At 34.0% G+C, this 25,551-nt stretch overlaps 1 protein-coding gene across 1 annotated transcript; it reads left to right on the top strand.

Moving 5' to 3' along the window:
• Positions 1-3,845: 3,845 nt before the first annotated feature.
• LOC146734011 (uncharacterized) lies at positions 3,846-18,583 on the top strand. Its single transcript, XM_085508467.1, has 12 exons — positions 3,846-3,940; positions 4,147-4,203; positions 7,005-7,131; positions 8,029-8,118; positions 9,141-9,337; positions 10,147-10,192; positions 13,454-13,574; positions 14,612-14,697; positions 15,326-15,554; positions 16,446-16,631; positions 17,834-18,029; positions 18,387-18,583. Exons 1-12 carry the CDS (start codon positions 3,862-3,864, stop codon positions 18,581-18,583), a joined length of 1,611 nt encoding a protein of 536 aa, XP_085364593.1. The 5' UTR covers positions 3,846-3,861.
• The last annotated feature ends 6,968 nt before the right edge of the window (positions 18,584-25,551 follow it).

Here is a 25,551-nt window from a genome sequence, read left to right as displayed (position 1 = left end):
TGACTTTTGGTGCCAAATGAGGGCGTTTTTTATACACACGATTGTTACATCCTATTGGCTACTAGTTCCTGACGTATGCTTCCGATCTCAAATTGGTCATACTTTGACATGACGTCATTTTAAAACGCTTAATTCCGTTAAGTTGCAATGTTATTGTGATAAATATTATTTTGTTCATTTGGTTGTTTTGATTTCTGCAAGTTACTTGTTATGATATTGGTTCTGAATGCCTTGCGAGTCAAACCACTCGTTTGACGATGTTGAAGAGCGCCACATGTGGTGACATGTTTTGTCATTCTCGACACATCCACTGAACACGCGAATGGTGTCATTGGGGGCGTAACACATTGAAATATAAGATTTTAAATTTAAAATAGGAGTAGCAGATGTTAAAATATTATCATTTAAATTTAAAATATGAGAGGTAACTTTAAAATATGAGAAATGGACGATAAATATTTGTTATCATTCAGTGTACACTGTAAGTTTGAACATAACGAATTTGAGCATAACGCTCTTGTGAACATGATATGCAAATGCATTATAAACACTCCATATCAACCACTGTCTCCATTTTCTGCCCACCTAAATTTTCCGTGAACAACTGCAGCACATATTCATTTGTCTTCTTCTCTTTCCATCACGAAATATCCAGCAACCGTCTGTAACACTTCATCTCAAATGCTGGCAATTTCTTCGTGTACGGCACGCAATATGCCACCGAAAGGCCCGGGGGGGGGGGGGGGAATACATACACCTTGCCTAATGGGGACTTGCCCCTGAAATGGATCTCGTTTTTTGGATTTTAGGTATAAATATCGGTCTTATTTCTGGTCAAGATATACATATTCGTTCCTGCAGGGTTCCCCCACAGTATATGTTTCCCACATCGAAGGACCCTGCGGTTTTGAATCGCGAGTCACCATCATGTTGAACCATTTTATATGGCGGGTGACAATGCGTTGACACAATTTTCCAGTCCGGCTAGCAACAATAAAAAACGTACATGTTGGTCTGGTAACATTTTAGTGTTACTAACAGTAAGAACTGCTGATATTTTAGATTCTCACTCACTTCTCAGATCTAGATAAAATTCGTGATTAAAGAGACTAGACATTATTCAGACCTTCGTGGTCGTTTCCTTTTATTATACAGATTGATTTGATGTGCATGGAATGGAAATACGTGACTAATCTGTAATGCATGGCTATTTACTTTCTAACAGGCCCCGACAGATTAAGGCATTTTGGGGCGAATAAGGCTTTTTTTTTTTTTTTTCAAAAAGACGCTCTCTGATTCGATCTTTTCTGGCAAAGTTTTTAACTGGCTGCGGGTGAGCATCCCTCCTCCCTCCCGGAAAGGGGGAGGGTAGGAAATTTCAAACAATGACATTGATGAACTATACTCTAACTTCGGTACTAGGCAAGGCAATATCCGGCAGTATTTGCCGAGAGTTTTGGAGATTTGAAATAACAGGATCCTTAGAAACAATATTTGTCTAGTATCGATACATTAGTACCATTCTCTAGTATCGAACTGCATTTGGGAATAATTGGGCTACATGTGACCGTTATAACCATGGTCGTCATGTTCATCATCAAATAAGGGATGGGCCACTAGCAATTACGGGGAAAGCGATGTCAGACTGGAGAAAAACTGCGCAAATTATTGTTTCCTTCACTTCGTTTTGTTTTTCGTTTTCAATAATCCAGACGGCTACCATAGAATAGACGGGATCCATACCCAAGTCCGTTGGGCGAGTTCACACGTCGTTGCCTGGATGATTTTGTCTGCAAATTCGCCTCACCCACTCAGCTGCAGAGCTCACCTACCCCGAGGTTTGAGAATCGTTGTTTGGGTTGTATTGTACACACGTATGACGCGGACACATATACACTCCAACACGGATGTGAAACCCGACCGGAAGTGAAACCTTCAGCTCTCGTTTTGATATGGTTTCACTCACTACAAAAGCATAAATGCCTGATTCTTTCAAGCCGAAAGTAGGTGCTACCAATATTACACGAACATGTATAGTATAACAGCCGTCCGCTGCACATGAGAAACACAACAATGTTCGGTCATTGTTTAGCTAAAAAGGCAGAAGTATATTTGTCTATCAATCTCATTAAAATAAGACTCTAGTTTTGGCTTTTTTCATTTTTTATTTTATTTTATTTAGATCTATTATTTATTTGTTGATAGTTTTTTTTTAAAGTTTTGGTAATTGTGAATGCCAAAACAAGGATCTGACCCAATGCATATATATATATATATCCCATTCAAAACTCGTATAAACTACGCAGCCAATCACAGCTAGCCCTTTATATTGGCCGACGGCGTACTCATCAGAGGGAATAATTAACCGTACAGTTGCAATGTATTGTACAAGAAAAAAAGATTGTGTTGCGTCGCATGAGTTTCGTTTTGAAGACAATCATCTCAATCAAAGTTTGGCCAGGGAAAATACCCGGAAAAGGTGGTTAGATACTCGGATCAATTTTTTCAATTGCCTTTGAAGGCTAAAAAATCATGTTCTGTCGTGTACTGCGACGGACAATTTATTTAATTTTTCCTTTCATTGATGTGTTCTTGGCCATATATTTTTTGTTGTTGTAAGTTGCACAAAACACTACCAGACATGTACCATCTATATCATCATTGCTGTGGCGATCTAAATATGCGGTTGACTGCCGATCGCGAAGCCCTGACCAGCAGGAATTATTTCAGGGGGTGGTGGAGGTGGCTGCTACGATTGACACAAAAATACAACTGCAAATTTTTAACTTCTTGGGGTAAAGAATTTATTTGAATGCAACTATTGCGTATTTGATTTGTAGTAACATTTAGATTGATAGTAAAAATATACTGAATCATGAAATATTTAAAAAGAATAGTAAAAGTAAAAATAAATATATAAAATAAAATACACGCCGTACAATACATTTGAATCAGATTGATTTGCCTATACATATGTGCAGTAGAGCGCCACCAACTTTCTATGTGCAAATCTGCTATGTTCAAATTTGTTCAAATCATCGCAATAGCTTGACCCTTTAACGTCCAAGCTTCATATTTATAATTTAATTTCTTTTAAAGTTAAATACTCGTATTTTTTAATTTAAATGCTCATATTTTAACATATGTATTTCATATTTATAAAATGCTCATAATTTGAACTTCAATGCTCATAGTTTAACATCCGTTTTTCATATTTTAAATTTAACTGCTCATGAATTATATTTCAATGCGTCATAATTTTAATCTCAGACAACTAATAAATTATTTTATTAGTTGTCTGAGTTTTAATTATAGCTCTAATGGCACACCATACGCTGATTGTAAGAGAGATTGTTATTTGGAGACTTGTGGACCACGCCACCAACGACAGAAATTAGTTGAGACTTTGAGATTCGTAAGACTCAGTCACGTGACCACCAGCTGTGTCTCTAAGCAGACGACATCCTAATATTAGCTTTCAGAAAATCCTGGTTTGTCGTAGAATCTGTTGTACTGTACAGGATAGTAGTACTTTGGGGGAAGTTATTCTGTTGATGAATGCACCGTGAGTATCTTGAGGTTGTTAATTCTAATGTCTTCCAAGGATTATCATTTCAACGGTTGATTAATGGTCACGAGTTATTTTTCTCCTGTCAAGAGTCAATGTACACTCATGGACTGTTTCGAATCTTGGTACTGTTCACTCTATTGATAATTATTATAACAGGTGTTATGAGTATCTTATTCACTTAACCCTATATAATTGCGGGCTCAGATATGATATGATATGATATGATATGATACGGCACTGTATTTTTGTTTTAAATTCTTTAAATTAGGGGAAAGAACTCGAATATTATCATGGCCGCTCAAGTGACTAGTCAGTATAATTTTGCAGACACTGGGCCCGAAGAACTCCAGAAATTGCTCAAGAAGTTAGGTAAATACATGTGCTTCGTGGAGTCAAGATAAATAATATTTATAATATATTATTTATACTAGTAACTATTTGTTAAAATTATATTATTATCTCAAATTTTCTGTCTCAATTTATAGTAGCAACTAGGGAGTTCAAAATTCATTTATTGACTTAGATACAATACAATATTATGTCAGTAATGATGACTTGTTTTAATATTTTTTTAGAATTTGAAAATGAGCAGCAGTTGGTGCTTATTGATAAAGAAAACCAGCATATACAGGGTAAGTATGATTCATATTTTTATTCACATGAAAACTATTTTGACTTGGTCTTCATTGTAGTGGAGTGGATATTTTAAAATGATGAGGTTCAGAAGTCGCATCTAAGAGGTTGACTCAATTCTATATTCAAGAATTTACTAATTGCAGCAATGGCTTAAACATTATATTTTTATTTTTTTTTTAAATTATTTTTGTGCCAGGCGACAGTTCTGGACATTGAATGTCACCGTTGTCTCTCCTGACTTTTTTTTTGTATGTGCAAATTGCAAGTGCTAGTGCTGACACATAGTGCATTTTGCCACAGAAGTCATATTCATGTTTGGGACTACATGACAGGGCTGTGTGGCCATCTCTCTGTCAAATGGCAATTTTAATGCGCTATCCTGGCATCAACCAGGCTCGGTCGAACACAAGCACCTGCGGACCTTAACAAAGGTTCCCCCAAAGTCGCATTCGTTAGTGAATGAATCTCAGCCAGTGGAATTGGCCTTCCCATTGAGTCTGTGGCACACTCACCCAGGGTAGGGGTTGACCCTTTGATGTTCAGCCTAAGGTAGGATTTGAATTTGGGTCTACCGGTACCGATCATGAGTTTGGAGCGACAACCACTATGCTACCAGTTATATTTAATTATTATTTATTTCCATTTTAAGCTCCGTTATCATTGTAGACGACAGAGCAGAGCTGTTCATATAGATGCCTGTCCGATATTTGTCGTCTGTCAACAATTCCCGAATTACCGTCAGACACGATGCTATTCTATTTGAGCATCCATAACCAACCTAGCAACGGGCGAGGGTAGGACAAAAATATAAAAATTCAAAAGAGCACCGGCAGACATGCAACCTGGAAGAAGTCGGTGGCATATTTTACTTAGTTTTTTAAAGATAGCAGAGTGAGTGTGGGTGGGTACAAATGCGGGCAGCTAGAAGAACTAATTAAGACAGCTGAGAAACATGGATTTTCAGTTGAAAAAGATGATATTTCAGAGAAAATTGACTGAAATAGAGATTGTATGTGTGTATTTCACAGAATAAAATATGACTGCAACATAGTTTTTCAACTCCCAATATATCCGTAAAAAAATATGAAAATATTACGCTATAGCCAAAAATAATTTGCAATTAGGTGGACCAGATTTGTTCATTTCATGACGATATCATCAATTCTCTATTTTTGGCAAATATTTTTGTTATTTTTAATAAAAATTGATATTTGCGAATTCCTCTTGAACATTACCAACACGATAGCTTTGATATTTGAGGTGTACATTATTTTTGTCAACAATTTGTTTGATTAAGTTAAGTTGACATGTTCTCAACAGCCAGAACTATCTTATGGGTGTACGTTGCTTGACTTGGCTACCACAATGTTCTTGTAGGACAGCGGAGCTACAACTGTTAGATCACTTTTTCGACTTCTTAAAAACAACAAGCCTGATTGCTATGATACTTGGTGTAAATGTACCTTGGGTAAACCTTTTTTACATTTGTTCATTTTGTGATATCTTTAATTCTCTAATTTTGATGAATATTTTTTGTCACTTTTGATAAAAAGTAATATTTTCAACTTCTTTGTCACAGTGTAACACCTGCAAGTCTGATTGCTTTGATATCATACATATACATTACTGCAGATGGAACTTTGTCAGATTTGTTCATTTCGTGGTGTGATCTTCAATTATTTCTTCTGAAAACCACAAGTCTAATTGCTTTGAAATTATACTGTACACATAGGTACTTCAGGTGGACCTCTCTCAGAATGGTTCGTTTTGTGATGATATCTTTTTGGTAAAAAGTGATATTTTCGACTTCTTGTTGAAAACCACAAGTCCAATTGCTAAATGATATTGAACATATAGGTACCTTAGATGGATCTCACTTGGATTTGTTCATTTCATGATGATATCTTTTAAGTATCTAATTTTAATAAATAGTTTTGTCATTTTTGGTAAAAAGGGATATTTTCAAATTCTTATTGAAAACTGCAAGTTCGTTTGATTTGATATTATACATATAGGTACCTCAGGTGGATCGATCTCAGATTTGTTTATTTCGTGATGATATCTTCATTTGTGTGTGTGTTTGTCTATACCTATATCTTAGACATGCATGGACCGATTACATTTAAACTTCACATATACATCATACATAATATTATACATGTGCACATCAATTTGTTTCATGATCTGATTCATGATGACCCAATGGTGGCCATTTTTGTGCTGAAAAATCATTGAAATCAAACATTTCTTGTCTGTTTACAGATGGATTTTATACATACATTGGACATATTATTTTGTTTTGGCTGACTGGCGGCTATTTTGTTTTAATGAATGAGGTTCTAGTGCCATAGATTGTATTGTTTTGACGATGTAATTCAAAATGGCCGACCGGTGGCCATTTTGTTTTAATTAATGCTTTTCCAGAGCAATTTCTCACAATATGGACAAGTACTCATTTGATGATCAGATCAAGATGACTAAATTTCAATCATTTTAAAGTTGAAAATCTGGATCAATATCTCTAGACATTTTTATTTTCAAAAATACATATGTATAATACTATAAACAAAACTATATATCTTAAATTTGATAACTGAAGAGATTTGTGCTATACATGGCTTGTTTATAATTTCTTTGTGATTTGAATATTTTTGAAAAATTATGGAAAAAATTATGCAGGTTTATTTCTTGAAAATGACAGATTTGACAAATTAGTATTCAAGGGGTTGATGGAAACATATATATATGGTATATATATTAAACTCACTTCACCTGTATATTTCTTTTGTATTCATAGCTCTTGAAAATGACATTCAGTTTAAATATGATGATATTCAAAGACTGCGTGAATCTACAACCCAACTTGATGATGAAACAAAAAGAGTTTACAGACAGTTCAAACAAAATAGAACAAACTTTGAAAGGTATGCAAGTTAATTGCTATGGTAACTAGCTATAGTATTGCATTTTTTATATAGCTACCTATATATAGCTGTAGTGATTATTCAGATATTTTTAGTTATTATTATTATTATATATTATATTTATTGTTATTGTACAATTTGAGTAATTGTATGCTGTTATTCAGTCTTAAACTTGAATATTGCTTACATAAATACAGTATCACTGCATGATTTAATTTTCTTGTACTCTTTGAACACCCATAAAATAATGATGTTTGACTTCTGAAGATACATACCATAACAGCTGGTGATATTTTACACTAAATATCACAACAGTGAATGATTGCATACTCATGTGATAATGATATATTCAACAATGTCCCAGACAAAATGCTTATTATGGAAACTCAGAAAAAAAACAGATCAAATTGTTTCCCTATTTCTTGATTGTGAATTTTGTTCTGAAATTCAATAACATTTTCATTTTAATTTGTACATGATATTATGAGATAATACCATTATAGGGGATATTTATAAATATTACAAATTTGTGTTTTATCAGTTTATATAAGTTTCTGTTCAAACATTATCATCAATTAGCAATATATTTGCTTTATTTTTGGTAAAAAATACATCTTTCAAAAACCCTTGTGCGATTAGTTTATTAGTCATAATTCAGATGAGGTACAAAACAGAGACTTGTATTTTCACCTGTGACAAGTTCTGATTCAAAATGGATGACTCATTTAAGTAAATGTATACTAGTTTTGCACAACAAGGTCTTGTTGTTTTCGCTGATTTCTCACAAGCTGCCGAATTTTTCTGAGTCAGCAAAATATAGAGGAAGTAAATAAAGTTTAATTGATGTAGAGTATGAACATTTCTCCTGAATCATTCTTCATTCTTACTGTTTTTCAGCATGAAGAAGACCCAGCTGGTACAACAAGAACATGAAGAAGCTATGAAAAAAAAACTGGAATTTCAGACTGTCAAATGGCAGCAGGAAAAGTATGTAGGAAAACTGATGTATTTACAGTGTACATGGGAACTGCAGAATACCATATTTACTCTATTAGAAGTACTGGCACATGTGTTTTATGAAAATAGCTTTTAACAAAATTATAATAGATGAGTGTTCTTCAGCATTGGTACCCGAAATCTCACTACCAATGTACTGGGGTACATAAATTTATGTGCCCCATTCAGTAAAAAAAAAAGGACTTGTAATTTCACTTAGACCTTACATTCGTCTGTCTGTTTGCTCTTCTGACATGCTTTGACTAATCACATTCAAACTTTACACATACATCACACATCATAAGCACATGCATTTGTTTCATGATTCAATTCAAGAGATGACCAAATGACAGCAATTTTAGGTCTAAAAAATCATCAAAATCAATTATTTCTGGTATACCGGAACTGGATCTTGGTCTTGCATGGATATACTTTATTTAAGTTGGTTGAATGGCAACACAAAATATCTAAGTCTCTCTATTTCTTTAAAACACTCGCACATCTCACAGTGAAAATGGTAATGGTTTAAAAAAAAAAAAAAAAAATTCAACACTTGCGTATGAAAAAAATGAGCACTCAAAAAAGAGATAAGAAAATCAACAGATTAGCTTAGTTCAGGACTTGACGATAAATGAGGATGGGATATTTTTCTTCAGAAACGATTCAAAATGGCGGACCATTTGTCATATGAGTGTCTGTCATAATAGATAGTTATTAAGACATGAATGCCTTAATTTTATTGGCTGTCATACCACCAGCAATAACTGTAATACCCCTGATGTTATCATACTCACCACACCAATTTCATGTTCAATGATTTCATTTGACAACAAATGTTTAATTTGCAGAACATCTACTGCAATTTATCTTTATCTATGACTTTGTTGAGCAATGTCTTTCGAGTAAATGCTTGTTGATAACAGGCAAAAAAAATCACCAAGTCAATTATTAGAATAATATCACTGGTAATGATATCTGATGTAAATTGAAATATAATTTTTGTATATTTTTAGATCTGAATATGATGTGCTTTTGACACAATATGAAACCACTTGGCAAACATACCTTGAGAAGTATGAAAGTCGCAGCATGGCAAAAGAACTAAGGGGAATTGAAAAGTTATGGAATAAAACTAAAGAAATAGCAGAAGTATCTCAGCAAAAAGTAGTGGATCTCAAAACTGAAATTGAAAAACTGAAAAAAATAAAAGGTAATGTACACATTAATATTAAATTAATATATAGACCAGTTGATACACTGAAGTAAGGGACATGTTAAATTATATATAAACATTTAATATGCACAAAGATATGTAATGTATGTATACATAATATCAACCAAACATTAAACAATCAAAGTGATAACTATTCAACATAAATCAAAATAATGGTATGTTAAATTATAAAGAATACTTTCACAACAATACTATTTGTTACAATAAACCTAAAACTGATGGTTGTTTGTATGTGCATGTAGTGTCATGTTACCAGGTGTACCGACATAGCTAGCATGGTGAACTCCTATCTTGTACAGAATAATGGTCTTTAAAAGTCTTCACAACCAAATTTTGCAAAAGTAACACATGCTATTCCTGGCTGATCCAGAACATTCACACCATATTCTATAAAATTAAATTATAGTATAACACATCAACGGAAACACCAAATTAAATTTGGCATATACATGTGTACATGCAGACAAAACATGACCATGCATGTGCAAACAGATTTAATCTGCAAACTTTATTTGATTAATGAAATTAAAAAATATTGGATTGAGATACAGAACAAATTTCTTTTTTCTGATTCATCTCATGATCCAACCCTGAAACCTTTCTGATGTATGAAATTTAATAATTGAAATCATCAAAATACAATTAAGTGACATGATATGGCATTCAGCTGCTACCAAATCCCTCATTAAAGCAATTGCCACTTTGTAACCGATGAACAAACTTTAAAAGATATATTGGGCTTATGGAATATTAAAAACACAATGGTCTCTCTTTTATACTTACAGAACAACCAAAACCATTTGAAAGCATTACTGCGTGGATTGTGAGTCTGTATCCTTCAGTAAGTGTGATGTGACTGCATGGGAATTTTATTGTACATATAGTGAACAAATTAATTTAATATAATATATTATTCACTATACAAGTTGAAAAATATACCTTACGTATGGTTGGTTTTAATAGTCAGTAATAGAGTAATGATGAATGTATAGTTGACATTATCACAATACATTTATTGTGCATCTAGAAGTTCTTACAGCCCTTATATATGAAACCCAGCAACCTCTGCTCTTGTGGAAATGACAGGCACTAATTTGTTGAATAATGTAAATAATATTGATTCCATTTTTTTTTAAATAATGTTTTAGTCATTCTACAATCCTGTTGTGGTAATTAGTCACCATTTAGATTTTGTATGAAAATGGGAGATGCTGAATTGTTCAAGTTACGAACATTGAGTTACAGAAATGACCACGCCCATATTTCTGAAACCACGCCCACTTTTGTGAAACTATGCCCAAATTGTAACTCGATGTTCAATTACCAGTAAACAGAACTTTGAGTTACGGGCAACATACATTTTGGGTTTTTTTCAACGTCCACGTTCAGTAACTCGAACTTTTAATAACAGTTAACCAAACTTTGAGTTACAGGCAACATATATTTTTTGTTTTGTTTACCTTCAAATTTTGTAACTTAAACTTTCATTAACAGTTATTCAAACTTCGAGTTAGTAAATGTTATTTGAACATCGAGTTACAATTTGGGCGTGCTTTCTCAAAAGTCGGTGTGGTTTCAGAAATATGGGCGTGGTCATTTCTGAAACTATATGTTTTCGTAACTCTAAAATCATCATAATCAAGTATTTCTGCCATTCTGAAAATGAATCTTGGTCCTGCATGGAAATATTTTATTCAAACTTGTCCATTAAACATAATAAACCTTACACCCATGTCTGTTGCATGAGTGTAAATAATTAGTTGGTGCTAATGTTGATAGTCACTAAAAACTGGATTGTAATTGACAATGACTTGTTTATTTGCATTACATTGCCTGTAATGACATATTTGTATTTTTACATATTATTGTATTAAAGTTTTTCTGTTTTCTTTAGTCCCCGTTCAGACGAAGTCCGAAAACAGGGACTTATAATTCAGTCTCCGTGCGATGTGCGTTCGTGCGTCCGGAGTCATATTTCAGAATCCTCTGGATCGATCCGTTCATTCCTTATATGTGCCTAGTACTTTATGTGGGACATATGCACATGCAGTGGTTTAGCAATTCAATTCAAAATGGCCGACTGGCAGCCATCTTGTTTTTTGAAAATGTTGTATTTTTGACCAGGTTTGTCAGTTTTCATTCAAACTTGGTACATAGATTATACATGTTAGGATACATGTCCATGACAATTTCTTTGGCAATTGGATCAAAGATGGGCGACTGACAGGCATCTTTTTTTTTTTTTAATGCGGCATCTTGAACATGCTTTGTCAGTTTTCATTCAAATTTGGCACATACTTTATACATGTTAGGATACATGTCCATGACAATTTGTTTCAAAATCGAATCAAGGATGGCCGATTGACAGCCATCTGACTTTTTGGCCTTACTACAGGGGTTTTTCTAGAAAAAATGAACAATAGGGAGCACACACAGGCAAGGGAGTGGAGCGACTAAGCTAGCACTGAAACAATATGGCGGATCAACCTGGAAACGACATATCAGAAGGTTTCTGCACCGTTTTAATGGTGTATCTATTGCCATTGAAATATTTTTGGAGTAATTTCAGTGTATTTGGTATCCAGACACATTGTCAGCTGGTGTTGCTGGATAGTTTTCATGGAGAAAAAAAATATTTGAGAAAGATTTCTTGTTGTACGACAGCACGGAAGTGCGCGGCTCTAGAAATATATTTATGACTTGAAAGTTCAAACAGCAATTCGGTAAGAGGGCACCAGTCAAGAGTATTCAGGGCGCTGTGCCCCTGTTCCCCGGTTTAGAAAAACCATTTATGTACCATTTTTATTTTTATTTGGCACATACATCATACATGTCAGTTTGTTCATGGAACTATAAACCCCAGGAAGAACAACCACTTCATTTCCTTTGAACTATGATAGTTGCCGCGATGACAAATGTTTATTTTGACTGTTTATTTCGTCGCATTAAAAAATAAGCCGATTTACGCAAATGAACGTTTATCTCCGACTATCGGTCATTTTCAGAGTCAATCGGGCGACTTCGGGGATCACGTGATCGAGTTGTTTCGGTTATAGCATAAAAAAACAATGGCGCCAAGACAAAAACACTGATAAATGAGCGACATTCAACGGGGGAAAAAAACACATTGCCACTTCTGGCGATCGAAGGGAAACACGGAATAAGTCGGGATATCTCGACAACAAACAGCATACCAAACCCCATGTTTCGCAAACTTTCGCAACCTTATTTTTTCGAGGGTTGGAAAAAACAAGAAATAATCTAAAAACGACATTGAAAATTATGAAAACTCGCTAAAACTCTGACCCGTTGCATGATATCCTGTACACTGAAGGTCACTCTGCAGACCGACTTGTTTGCGCATGCGTAATGAACGAAATATTTCACTGCGCAGATATGAAATATTTTTTTCAAGTTTTTCGTTTCCAGCAAAGCGGTTGATACGGGCGTATCGGCGGCAACTAACATGGAGTATGACTAATGTTGTGGAAACAAAAGCGAAAGCACTGTAAGATAAACTAAGACAAAGGTTTTTTTAATCCTCTTAGTTTCGTTGTTCTTCCTGGGGTTTATAGTTCCATGGTTTGTTTCATAATCAGATCAAAGATGGCCGAATAACGGCTGTTTTTATTTTTGACCATATTACTATATCTCTGTCACCCATGTATCATTTTCATTGATATTTAATGTCATAAATGGATACATGTACTTGTCAATTCAATTTGCAATTTGATCAAATATGGCCGACTGGCGGCCATCTTGTTTGTTTAAAATGTGATAACTTCGACATGCTTTCACTTGTGATCTATTTCTTTCTTTGCTATGTCTTAAACTGGAGGGGTCGTCGCGCAACACATCTGTTGTATACGCCACTAGGGACTCAAGTTTCAAGGACATGCTCGCAACAACCCCTTCGCTTTAATATGACGAGCACAAAGAGAACTTTCAAAAATTTAACAGGGATTGTGTAATTTTTCAATGACTTGTTGTTAATAAGTCTTTCACAATTATATTACAACTTTCATATTGCACAGTATACATCCTGACTAATATTTTTTGCACATAGTTTCCTTAATTAACAATTTTTTTAAGTGCTGAGATCTCAAAGGAAATCAACAATACAGACCATGAAATTAATGTAACATACCAGAAAATAAACAATTATAGAGAGAAGTACTCATCATTGCATCAACAACACCAACAAATAGAACAGGTATGTATGTTCATTGATAAAAGTACAAGTCTGAATGGATTTAGCTATAGTCACAAAAATGCATGATTACAATACAGGCAATCAGGACAACTGTTGACATATCACCCTAGATGAAAGGCAAGGTATATGGGGGGGGGGGGGCTATGTCTGTCTATAGTGTTGTCACCAATAACACTAGTGGTTACAATAACTCAAATAGTTGTTATCCAATTTCTTTCAAACTTGGATGTTATACCAGTTTGGATCCAGCAAGTTCAATTGTGGTACATGTTCTATGTATATTTTTCAAGATATTCATTAAATTTGGTGTAACTAGTAAGTGCAATTTTTAATATATGGGGTAAAATTTGACTGAAATAACACATTTTTGACATAGAAATAAGTGAAGACATTTAAAAACTACATGTTACTAGTATGCTCTCCAAGATCTGTCAATTAGATAAGTTTGGTAAACTGATATGATAAGTGACAGGTGCAGTGTTTCAAATCTTCTACTATTATTGGAAACTTTTTTTACAATTCATGCTATATTTTTTAAGCTGCATTGAGATTAGAATATGTACTATTGCTTGAAGAACATGAATATAATCTTGATTTATTTAATTTCCATGCAAAATGCTTAGATATTATATTATTGCATTGTTTCATAACTTTTATACTCACTTTTACCATGAAAAGAAAAGATTTTGCATTGTTAGTTTGTTATCCATTCATACATTTGTAATTTAATCTAGGTTCTCGATGGAAAAGTTGTAATAGTTACGTTTTGTTTGTTATGCAGGCTTTATACAAATTATTTTTTTCAAGAAAATGGATGGTGATGCATTTAAATTTATCGCATCATGATTATCTACAGTCTTTACAGATTTACAGAACTTAGGGTAATCAATAAGAGTTGTGCAAACTCTTTATAGATTTCTTGGTATAACTATGTACCTGTAGGTCTTTTCTGCAGTTGAGTGGAAGAAAATAATTGTACATGTAAATATCTGCAGAATTGTGTAACACAAAAATAATGTTTATATATTAATTTATAGGCATATGAAATTGAACAAGAAAAGATACAGAAACAACAAATTGAAAATGCCCATACTATGACCAAACCAGCAGTTTCAGAACAGAGGTACAGTAGTTGATTATCCACTCACTGTTGTTTTTTTCATTTGAAATACACCCTTTACAGGCCATAATTAGATGAATTTTTGAATTTCATAGTAACTTATACTTATTAACAATGAATATAATGTTTCCCATATTGTGATTATTATAATTAGGGTTTATTCTGATGTACCTGCTCTGCCTTGAAAATAAAAAAACATGAGAATACATAATGAGATCGTGAAATGATGTACTGTAAAATACTGTATTTTCGCTTGGAATTAATTTTCGCTATTTTCGCTGGAATGATTCAGTGAAAATAAAATCCAGCAAATATACTTTTTTCCCTATATTTTACATTCAATTCGTCAAAAATCAGTGAAAATAAACTCCATACAAAACACCTAAAAAGTCTTTTCAGCGAAAATTTATTCCAACTATTAAAAATAAAGTATTTCACAGTATGTGTTAAAGGTGATGGTGACTGCAATGTATATATGCAAGATGTAGGTCTCATATTAACAAAGATGGAGACTTTGAATTTTGTGCAGATCAAGTGGTACAAAAATGAGCTTACCAAGATTTAACTATATAATTAATTCCTGGGATGATTGGAATCCATCAAAGCATAACAAAATGTACTCTTATTGCAGTGAAATTGAATGTATTAGAGTTGAAGAACAGGGTTATAGTCAAGAATGTAGAAACAATACTAGTAGTGGTAACATCCAAGATATAGAATCACAAAAAAGTCAAAACAGTGAGGTCAATCAGGTAGTCAGGTCAATGGTAACACCAACTACCCCAACAAACATGCCACAGATACATAGTCCGGAAACTTGTGTCTCTAAACAACCTGTTGTAAGAAGTAGTGCCAGTCAGGTACACAGTATTCAACATTACCTACAGGTATAAACTGTTACTGTAAAATCTGTATTAAAAGCCGCGGCTTCTAATAAAATGATACAATGCAACAGAGGGGATGTGGCTTCTATTAGAGCATCTACACATATGAGAAATGCCGAATTTTTAGGTCTCAATTGTTCAAAAAAAATGGGTGCGGCTTCTATTAGGAATGTGGCTTCTAATACAGATTTTACGGTACTTACCCACAATGCACTAACACATAGAGAATAAAAATTACTTTTAATCATGCAATCCATTAACTATAATTTTTGAAGCCTAATAACCAATCTTAGTATAATATAAAGTTATAATGAGAATATGATCACATAGTATGCAAGATGACAGAATATATTTACAAATGCATGAATTACAACCACTGCTGTCTGAATACATGTACATACTATACGGCAGTTGTGCTTCTTTTAAGTAAAGTGATGAGGTGCAAATATATGCAAATCATGAATGACTCACAACTTGCAACATTGTGCATCTTTGGATCAGTTTGATACGTGCACAATGTCACATTTTCGTTTTCATTGATTTTTTCTTGAATGTATTCTCCATTGTTAGTTGCTGATAGTTTTGTTTGTCAAAACGGGGAGGTGTCACAAATATAAAACGTGTAATTTTTTACAAAAAAGCATTCACCCATATGCTTTTGTGTTATTAGCATGCGTTGTTATCATTGCTTAGAACTCAATTCCTGTCTGTGTAAAGGTGACAACCGCTAAAATGACTTTGTTCACATGAGAAGTACAATGGAGGTACAGTAATACTGCTGATTACAGCAAGTATACATGTATATAGTCATTCAATTTGCAGAAAAAAACACAGTTAAATAGATGTGTGGCATGTTTTTATTCTTAGAGACCTATTCCCAAGGAATCACCAAAACATATGATTACTATTCCACAATTACATATGCCTAGCATCGGAATCAGAAATCCTCAGCATGTTCCTTCACAACAGCAGCATGTACAAAGACCTCAGTCAACCCAACTCTTGAAGCATATTCAACATCAACAAATTCAACGTAAATTGGAAGTTGCACAGGTATGAATCATGAGCCTATTTATTTTATTTTTTTTTATTATATAATATACATGTGACACATTAAAACTGAAAATAAGAAATTACTCTGCAATGGTACATGACCAGTTTTTGAAATTACTGCCCACCCTCTGGTAAAAAATTAAAACTTACATGCAAGGTAATATTTGTTCATGGTCTTCTTCAATACAATTTTTGAAAATGCAATTTTGCTAAATAATAATATTGGAAAAGCCGTTCTCCTTTGATGGCTGATAAAGAGATTGTGAAACAAAGAAAATAAGAACATAACAATTCAAAATGGGAAGTTTAAATTACCCATCGTGTATATCAGCAGAATGTTGAGTTTCTGTGATGCTAAAGGTTCAAAGTGAACTTGAAAAACATGCATAAATGTATCTTGCCAAGCATTGGAAGAATGAAGACTCATCTTACAAAAATGCCTGATACATGCATGATCTCTAGCAAGCCTGGATCATAATTGAATTATATAACCCGTTATTTGATTAATAATCAATAAATTAAAACAAATAGTGGTAATGACAGGAAGTGGCGACATAAATTCATAGTTATAGTGACGTTTAGTATGAAATATCACTATATAAACAGTTAAACTGATATTTTACACTAAACAATATTTACGTTAAAGAAATTAACTCAGAAAGTGAGTGAATCATCAACAGTTGGTTGCTACATGTACATTTAAGGACTGTGAATAATTAAAACATGTGCCTAGCAAGCATATTCTCTTTGTTTAATATTTAACTCTCCTCCCATCCCTTAAACGAAGTGGAAATAAAATGGAACAAACATTAAAAAACAACTTGTGATGTTTGTGCACAGTAATTGAAGTCCCATCCTCTCCTAAACAAAAAGATTGTGTTTGCTTTGTGCATGTTTTAATCAATCCATGGCACCGTATTAAAGGGATTTTCTATGTGTTAGCTCATGGAACGACATTGATCAAACAGTCTGTTTTTGTTTTGTAATATTCTATCATTAATGCTTTAAATAAATCAGATGAACATATTTTAAAGTAAAACCTAGTTTGATCCAGTTAGGTATTAACAAAGTGGGACACGATTATAATTTTTGAATAAAGAGGATAATTGTTTTTACTTGTTCATGTTTTTTCTTGCTTAAACTTTGTTAGACAGACATATTTGAGATGCCTATTCATGTATTAAATTGATATTTATGTATAGATGAATCAACAACATGCACAACAAGGTAGAACACAGTTAGAAATAAACCAGCAGAAGCGCAGTGACCAAACACAACCAAGGGATGAAATGTACTCTGGTGTACACCAAGAAAGCTCAAGTGATATGATAGCTAACTCACAGACAGAAACCCAATCTAGTGATAATACAACATCACAATATCACCATGAAATGAGAGGTAATATATATATCTTCGACTTTTATTACCAGATGAAGATGTTTTGCTGGACAATAGTTCAGTTTTTATTGTGTATTACCAATAAATACTTGTGCTCAATGGTTCTTGCTATCTAGAAATATTATGTTAATGGGTTTGATGATTTGACTATAGTGTGGTACACTATGGTACTGTAAAATACTTTATTTTCGCTTGGAATTGATTTTCACTATTTTCGCCGAAGGAATGATTCAGTGAAAATAAATTCCATAGAGAGCACCCAATAAGTCTTTTCAGCGAAATTTAATTTTAGCTAAAATAAAGTATTTTACAGTAACTCATCTTGGTAATGTGTGATCCTCATATATTACTCAGTAGAATTCCCCAAAACACCAGAACATATAAATGGATCTTCATCAGCTAACACCCCGAGCTCCTCATCACCTACTTGTAGTGAAGGCAGTCCATTCACCATGGAAATATTTAAAAACACATTGCGTAAATCACCAGGATTTCAATATGCCAGTAGATCAATGTTTACATCAAATCAAGTAAGTCTACATCGATTAATATAATATACATATATACGGTATTAGTTCTTAAGTATTAATAGTTGTGAAAAACAGATTTTGCAATAATGTGAATTCGCTTTGAATTGCTCGTGCTACATTAATTTTTTTGTCAGTATTAGTAAAAAGCATGCAATGTAACTTACATGTATAATTGCTGTTATAAATATCTGTGTACATATTATTAGTCTCCGCTCGGACGTGCGTCTGTCCCTCCGTGCGTCTGTGCGGAGTCATATCTCAGAATCCTTTGGACCGATTCCGTTCATTCTTTGCATGTGCCTAGTACTTTATGTGGGACATATGCACATGCAGTGGTTTAGCGATTTGATTCAAAATGGCCGACTGGCAGCCATCTTATTTTTTGAAAATGTTGTATTTTGGACATGCTTTATCAGTTTTCATTCAAACTTGGTACATAGATTAAACATGTTAGGATACATGTTCATGACGATTTATTTCACAATTGGATCAAAGATGGTCGACTAGCAGCCATCTTGTTTTTTGAAAATGTTGTATTTTGAACATGCTTTGTCAGTTTTCATTCAAATTTAGTACATAGATCATACATGTTAGGATACATGTCCCCAACCGTCCATGAGTTCCTGAGTCTGTCCATCCGTCCATGTGTCCGCCCGTCCCTCAGTCTGTCATATTTCAAAATCCTGTAGACCGATTCCGTTCATTCTTAGCATGTGCCTAGTACCTTATGTGGGACATGTGCACATGCAGTGGTTTAGCATTTCGATTCAAAATGGCCGACTGGCAGCCATCTTGTTTTTTGAAAATGTTGTATTTTGGACATGGTTTGTCAGTTGTCATTCAAACTTGGTACATAGATTATACATGTTAGGATACATGTCCATGACGATTTATTTCGCAATTGGATCAAAGATGGATGACTGGCAGGCATTTTGTTTTCAGTTTTCATTCAAATTTGGCACATACATGTACTTTATACATGTTAGGATGCATGTCCATGACAATTTGTTTCAAAATCTGGTCAAGGATGGCCGATTGACAGCCATCTGACTTTTTGGCCTTACTACTATATTTCCACAATTTATGTACCATTTTCATTTGTATTTGGCACATACATCATACATATCAGTGTGTTTCATAATCAGATCAAAGATGGCAGAATAACGGCTATTTTTATTTTTGGCCATATTACTACTACATGTACACGGAACACGTGTTTTGATGTAAATAAACAATCTGTTGTATACGCCACTTGGAACTCAAGTTTCAAGGACACGCTCGTGACAACCCCTTCGCTTTAATATGACGAGCACAAAGAGAACTTAATTTAACGAGGACTGTGTCATTTTCAATGTGGTCAAAAAGTAAATTTACTGATACATGTTTATTCCCAGGTGAATTGGTCAAAGCCCAATAATTTAGCCCAAAAATTTCATTTTATAATATAGATACCAAATTCGACACAAGAGACTGATAATAATTCTGGTGGTATAGAATCTCCATTCTTCCATTCATTCTCAGGAGGGGTAAGTAGTCTGTATTATAATTAAAATACAAACAATTGGCTCTATGTATTTCATAGATCCTAGATCCTAGGTAGTAGTGTACATAGATCTCAAGAATGTATAACCTGTGTGCAGATCTGTGTACAATCATACTCTGATCTACACTTGTTGTGCATGGGCTAGATTGTTGCCTAATCTAAGAACTGCCAAATTTTTAATAATTGATAATTTCATTAATGATATTTCATATACCGGTACTTTGTATTGCCCGGCATCGTAACGCTATGGAAATTGCGCCCTCACATCAGGGCAATAATTTCCTGTACTACGCCTGGCCCAGTGCACCTGGATTTCGTCATTCAAAACAAAACAGGTCATTCTAAATAACTTCACTTTTTTGAGGCCATGCATGGTAAAATTGTAATTACACCTGTAAAATATACGATAAAACTGTTATGGACTGGATACGGCTTTTGCTCCTTATGAGTTTCTTGCATGTTGTACAGTAATTAAGATTACAAATAATCGGTAGTCGAGTTGGTTTTATTTGTCCCTTGAACATATGCTTGAGCTGTAAACAAAAAAAAATGGGTATGAAGACGATATTAATAGGACTTGAACTTACAATGGCAATTAACTTGATACACTGTTTTTATATGCTAAAGCCATTTTATAAATTTGATCCTTGGTAGATGTGTGCTTTTTAATTCTAAAGTAAGGTTCTACAATATATACATGAACAACTAAACTGGTGACCATTTTAGTACCAAAAAACATTTGAACATGTCAATCATTTTTCAGGCATTGTGGATTTTATTCAAACTTGGTACTTATGATGGTTTTGATGCACGTCTGCATTATAATTTACTTCAAAATGTTGACAGGTGATCATGTTTTATTTCTCATACAGATTTTGTTCAAGATAGTTCTGTACTTAGTGGGTAATACATTAACATGCTACTTACTCCTGCAACATTTAATCATAATCTACATCTGACACAGTAACTAAATACTGAATGGGGACTATGTCATTGACAATGACTTAGTTAGTTCCTGTCCATTTGGCTGTTCATCCGGAGTCATATTTCAGAACATTGTGGACCAAATCTGTTCATTCTTTGCATGTGCCTAGTACTTTTTTTGGGACATATGCACATGCAGTGGTTTTTATACTTATTCAATCCAAGATGCTGACTGGCAGCCATTTTGTTTTTTGAAAATGTGGTATCTCAGGGATTTTTCTAGAAAAAGGGAGCACCGCAATTCGGCAGCGTCACCATGAGGGGGAGATAGGGTTCTCCCTACCAGGGTGTGGAGTTAAAATGGAGCATTCTATGGTTTCCTTGGGGCCAAATTTACGATCAATCAGACAGGTCACAGTTGAAGACTGTGGCCACATGTGATCCCTGGTCAATCAGAATTTTATGGTTGCCAGAGGATCTGCTCCCCAGGGAAAGGGGCGCATGGCCATGGCATGAGGGCGCTGCACCCCTGTTCCCTCGTTTTAAAAAATCCTTGTATCTTATGCATGCTTTATCAGTTTGTGTTCAAATTTGGTACATACATTGTACATTTTATATTACATGTCAGTTTGTTTCATAATCAGATGGCTGACTGGCATCCCTCGAAAATGTGGTATCTTGGACAGGATTTGTTGATTTTTCAAATTTGATACAAACATACATGTTGAGATACATGTCCATGATGATTTGTTTCGTGTTTCATATTTCTGTACATTAGCCTGGACGCATGAATATCATATTAACTATGATAACTATTAATAACTATGCTGTTTGTGCATATTACTTTATTTCTGGCATGAATAACATTTCCCCTAATTTTAATGGGGACTATGTCATTAACAATGACTTGTTATTTATAGACTTTAACAGGAGCTGCAACATCAAATACAGAGTCAAGAGATGATAACAGATGTGAATTACAATTCAGTAATCTATCTGACAGTGAGTTTACATTCATTTTTTTAACAACTTACTTTCCAAAGGTATCTGAAACTAAGTAGTTACCCTTGTGACCTAATATTGCTATTTTACAATGATTATTCTACTGGAAAGAATGAAATGTCATGTTTTTGTTGAGTAAAATGTAGTACAACACTGCAAAAAACAAGACAAGATATTTTTACTTAAAGGTACATGTACCGGCCAACAGATTAGTAGCAACGGGAGGTCTCAGAGTGCTACTAACATGTTCAGCTCTTCAAACAGCAGTGAATCCTCCAATATAGGTCAGTGCCTGCATATTACTTCACTAGATGTAAAATTTCAATCTATCCCTGAGGGGAATTTGTGTATTTCTGAGCTTCTGTAACAATGCAAGACCATTCTTTATTTTATATTTTATTGTGGAACACAAGAGGGTAATTTAGGGTTGGAGTGAAATGATATGTTTTTCCTAATATTTGGACATGCATGGAGCAATATTTTTCAAACTTTGTGCTATGGCAAATTATCATGGAATAGGTATTCTACTGAGATTTTGATATGGTCAATGCACTCCTAGACAATATTTTTTGGCACAATATGGTCTTTTTCGTTTAAAAAATTATGTTTTTCCTGTTATTTAAGCATATATTTAGTTCCAACCTTTTACAAAGGCAAATTTATAATGAACTCTACCGTCATTTTACAGTGGTCTATGCACTTTTGGGTAGATCATTGTACTTGCACTGGTTACTTGATGATTGTAATTCAAATCAGTTTGAGAATGACCGTCACTCTGTTGTACCTGGTAACTTTTTTTTTATTGACATCATATGCAAAGTAGATAAATCCCTTCAATGTTGTGTAGTCATCAGCAACATCCAGAAATTCCTGTACATGTTCATCCAGCACAATCAAGCTTTCTGATTAGTTGATAATCAGGTCACAGTTTCAACTCGTGCATAGAAAAAAACAGAGGATATTATTTCGCATCAAATGATCTGGCCTGCCTTCTATTTCTAGTCGCTTTGGAATGTCTAACATTTGTGCCAAACTTCAGAAAATGTACCGTAATGTTTTTGTTTTTTTAAATTGAAGGTACTTTGTTTGGACACAGTGAGCAACAACCAAATCACAACAGCAGCAGTACTGGAGGATTCTCAATGTTTGGTTTCAATAATAGTAACGCAGATGAAGGAAGCACTGGATTTAGTTTTAACTTTGGTGGTGCAGGAAACTCACCTGAGAATTCAAGTGGAGGTTTCAGTTTATTTCAATAATTGTAACAATTCCTGGTTCTCCTGTACAAGTTACTCTAAGTCTCCACCATTGGTGCAAAGACCTTTATATTTATTCACCATTTAAAATGTTAGAGTTTGAATTTTGGAAATGTGTTCTTCCTTAACTTTGTTCTTGGGAAAATACAGGATGAATAATATGAATAATTTATTTAATATTTATTATCACAATTGTAAATACCCCGGTACATGTTACACCTTACAATTTGTTATATATTACAAATAGTTTCATTTAGAATTTACTCACTTTAGTGCTATAACAAACAGTTGGTTCAGTTGTGTTTTATTTCTTGTTCAGAATAAATTTCTCATCAAACAAGTTCAATAATTAACCAGTGATGTACGAAGTTGTTTTGAAGACTTGCAGAATAAATCAATATGGCATTGACCACTTCTTCGGAAGGCATGGTAGGTCTGGGCTGAGACTTAGCAGAAAAAAAATGGGAAAAAATATGCTTTGCTTAGCAAACGCATTTGTTTTCTATCGGTTCTTAAATGGTCTTTGACTTTTCTTTTTTTTGACTATTGCTCTGTTCTGGGAACATTTTGCTATGCAAGGCTCCATAAGAATACAAGGTTATCAGCCGACCAATTGTGGAGGTTCTACTGCCACAGTGCATATTTTGGGGTGTTCTCTAGATAACCTGATGTAGAAATATTTTAATGATTGGGGCTATCCCCAAATAGAAACTTTGGGATTTTGGAAGAGTGCAAATACAGCTTTTCATGCAGCAGCAAATTTCATTTTTTCAGTGTTAGATGTACAAATGTTTATACTTTACAGGTTTCAATCACCGTTATCAACTTGTCAGCAATTCATCAAAAAACATTTCTGCCATTCCATAACCATACATTTACATCACCAGATTTAGTTCAAACTTTGTACACACTAACATTATGCAAGCTTTATGCATACCATTTCATATTGATTTGAAATTGGCAGGCAGTCTTGACCAAGACAGTTGATTTGTTTAGGCATTCCCCCAAAACATGCGCCATACTTAATGAGCAGACTGGATTGTGGCCTCATTTCATGAGACGTACTTTAGTGTAGCTGTGATGTAAGCATGAGATACAATGTACACTTCTCTGATGTCAACTACACCCGAGGCTAAAAAGGATAAAATACACACAAACGTAATATTTCAACACACTTGTTTATGTATTGATTTAAATACAATAAATCACATGTCTAGAAGTTGTTAGAAAAAGGAATGCTGACTCAGTAGTAGACTTGGGGCGATTATTTTCAGAAAAAAACAGCTGGTTGCCCTGAATGAAGTAGAGTACACATAAATACCCATTACAGAAGGTTTTTTCTATTTAAATAATTCCAATGTAAGTTATGAGATTCTGACATTGTGGCTGTCACACATGTTGAACAAAATAAATACAGTCCTCGATACTAGTCTAGTTACAAACAAATTAAGTGATCTTGCTTCATGCTACTACTGTTATTTAAAAATATCCTGATTAATATGTACCACTGCTGTCACCAACTGCATAGACAAATTGGAGAACAATCAGTGGAAAGAAAACACTCAACATTAATACTATACAAACGAGTTACTGCACAGCAAGTACTTCAGATCTTGTTCAGTAAGAAACAACCACAACTTCTGGATTGTACAGGTAACCTGTCCCACTGAAGGTACAAAAAAAGGCCTCAATTTTTGTTAAGTGGTTACAGCAATCGTATACTGTCAACTACATTGATGTACTTCAATTTTACGAGTCTGAAAATCAAATTTCATGGCAATGAACAATTCACTGGGTCCTAAAAACTTCATGAAAATTTTGTCCTCATTTCAAACTATGAAATTAGAGAATTTCTAAAATTCCTAAAACAAAAATTAAACAGTTTAAAATTTATCCATGAAGCACTACAAAGTAGAACAGTATGTATGAATTCCCTGTCTTTTACAAAAAAAATAATATTGGACGGACATCACACATATCTGGGATAAATGTTCTATACCACAATTATTGTACTAGTGTGGTGTTAAACAGCATTATTACAAATTGATTGTAAATTTAGTACAAGGGTTAGATAAAACACTACAAGTGGGGGTGGGTGGGAATACTAAAACCCCCCTCCTCATCAAGAAACAAATACATGTTTGATCTTACTAATTTCACGTTTGTCCGATTAGTGAAAACAACAAAACAAAAATTCTTTCAATATTTACATTAATACTGAATCTCTGTACACATATCGAATGGAAAAATGGCACAATAGAACTAGC

This window comes from Saccoglossus kowalevskii, chromosome 15, assembly GCF_978046115.1.
Source record: "Saccoglossus kowalevskii chromosome 15, keSacKowa6.1, whole genome shotgun sequence".
Classification (NCBI taxonomy): domain Eukaryota; kingdom Metazoa; phylum Hemichordata; class Enteropneusta; family Harrimaniidae; genus Saccoglossus; species Saccoglossus kowalevskii.
Note: the sequence above shows the minus strand (reverse complement) of the source record. Positions and strands in the feature narration are given on the sequence as shown.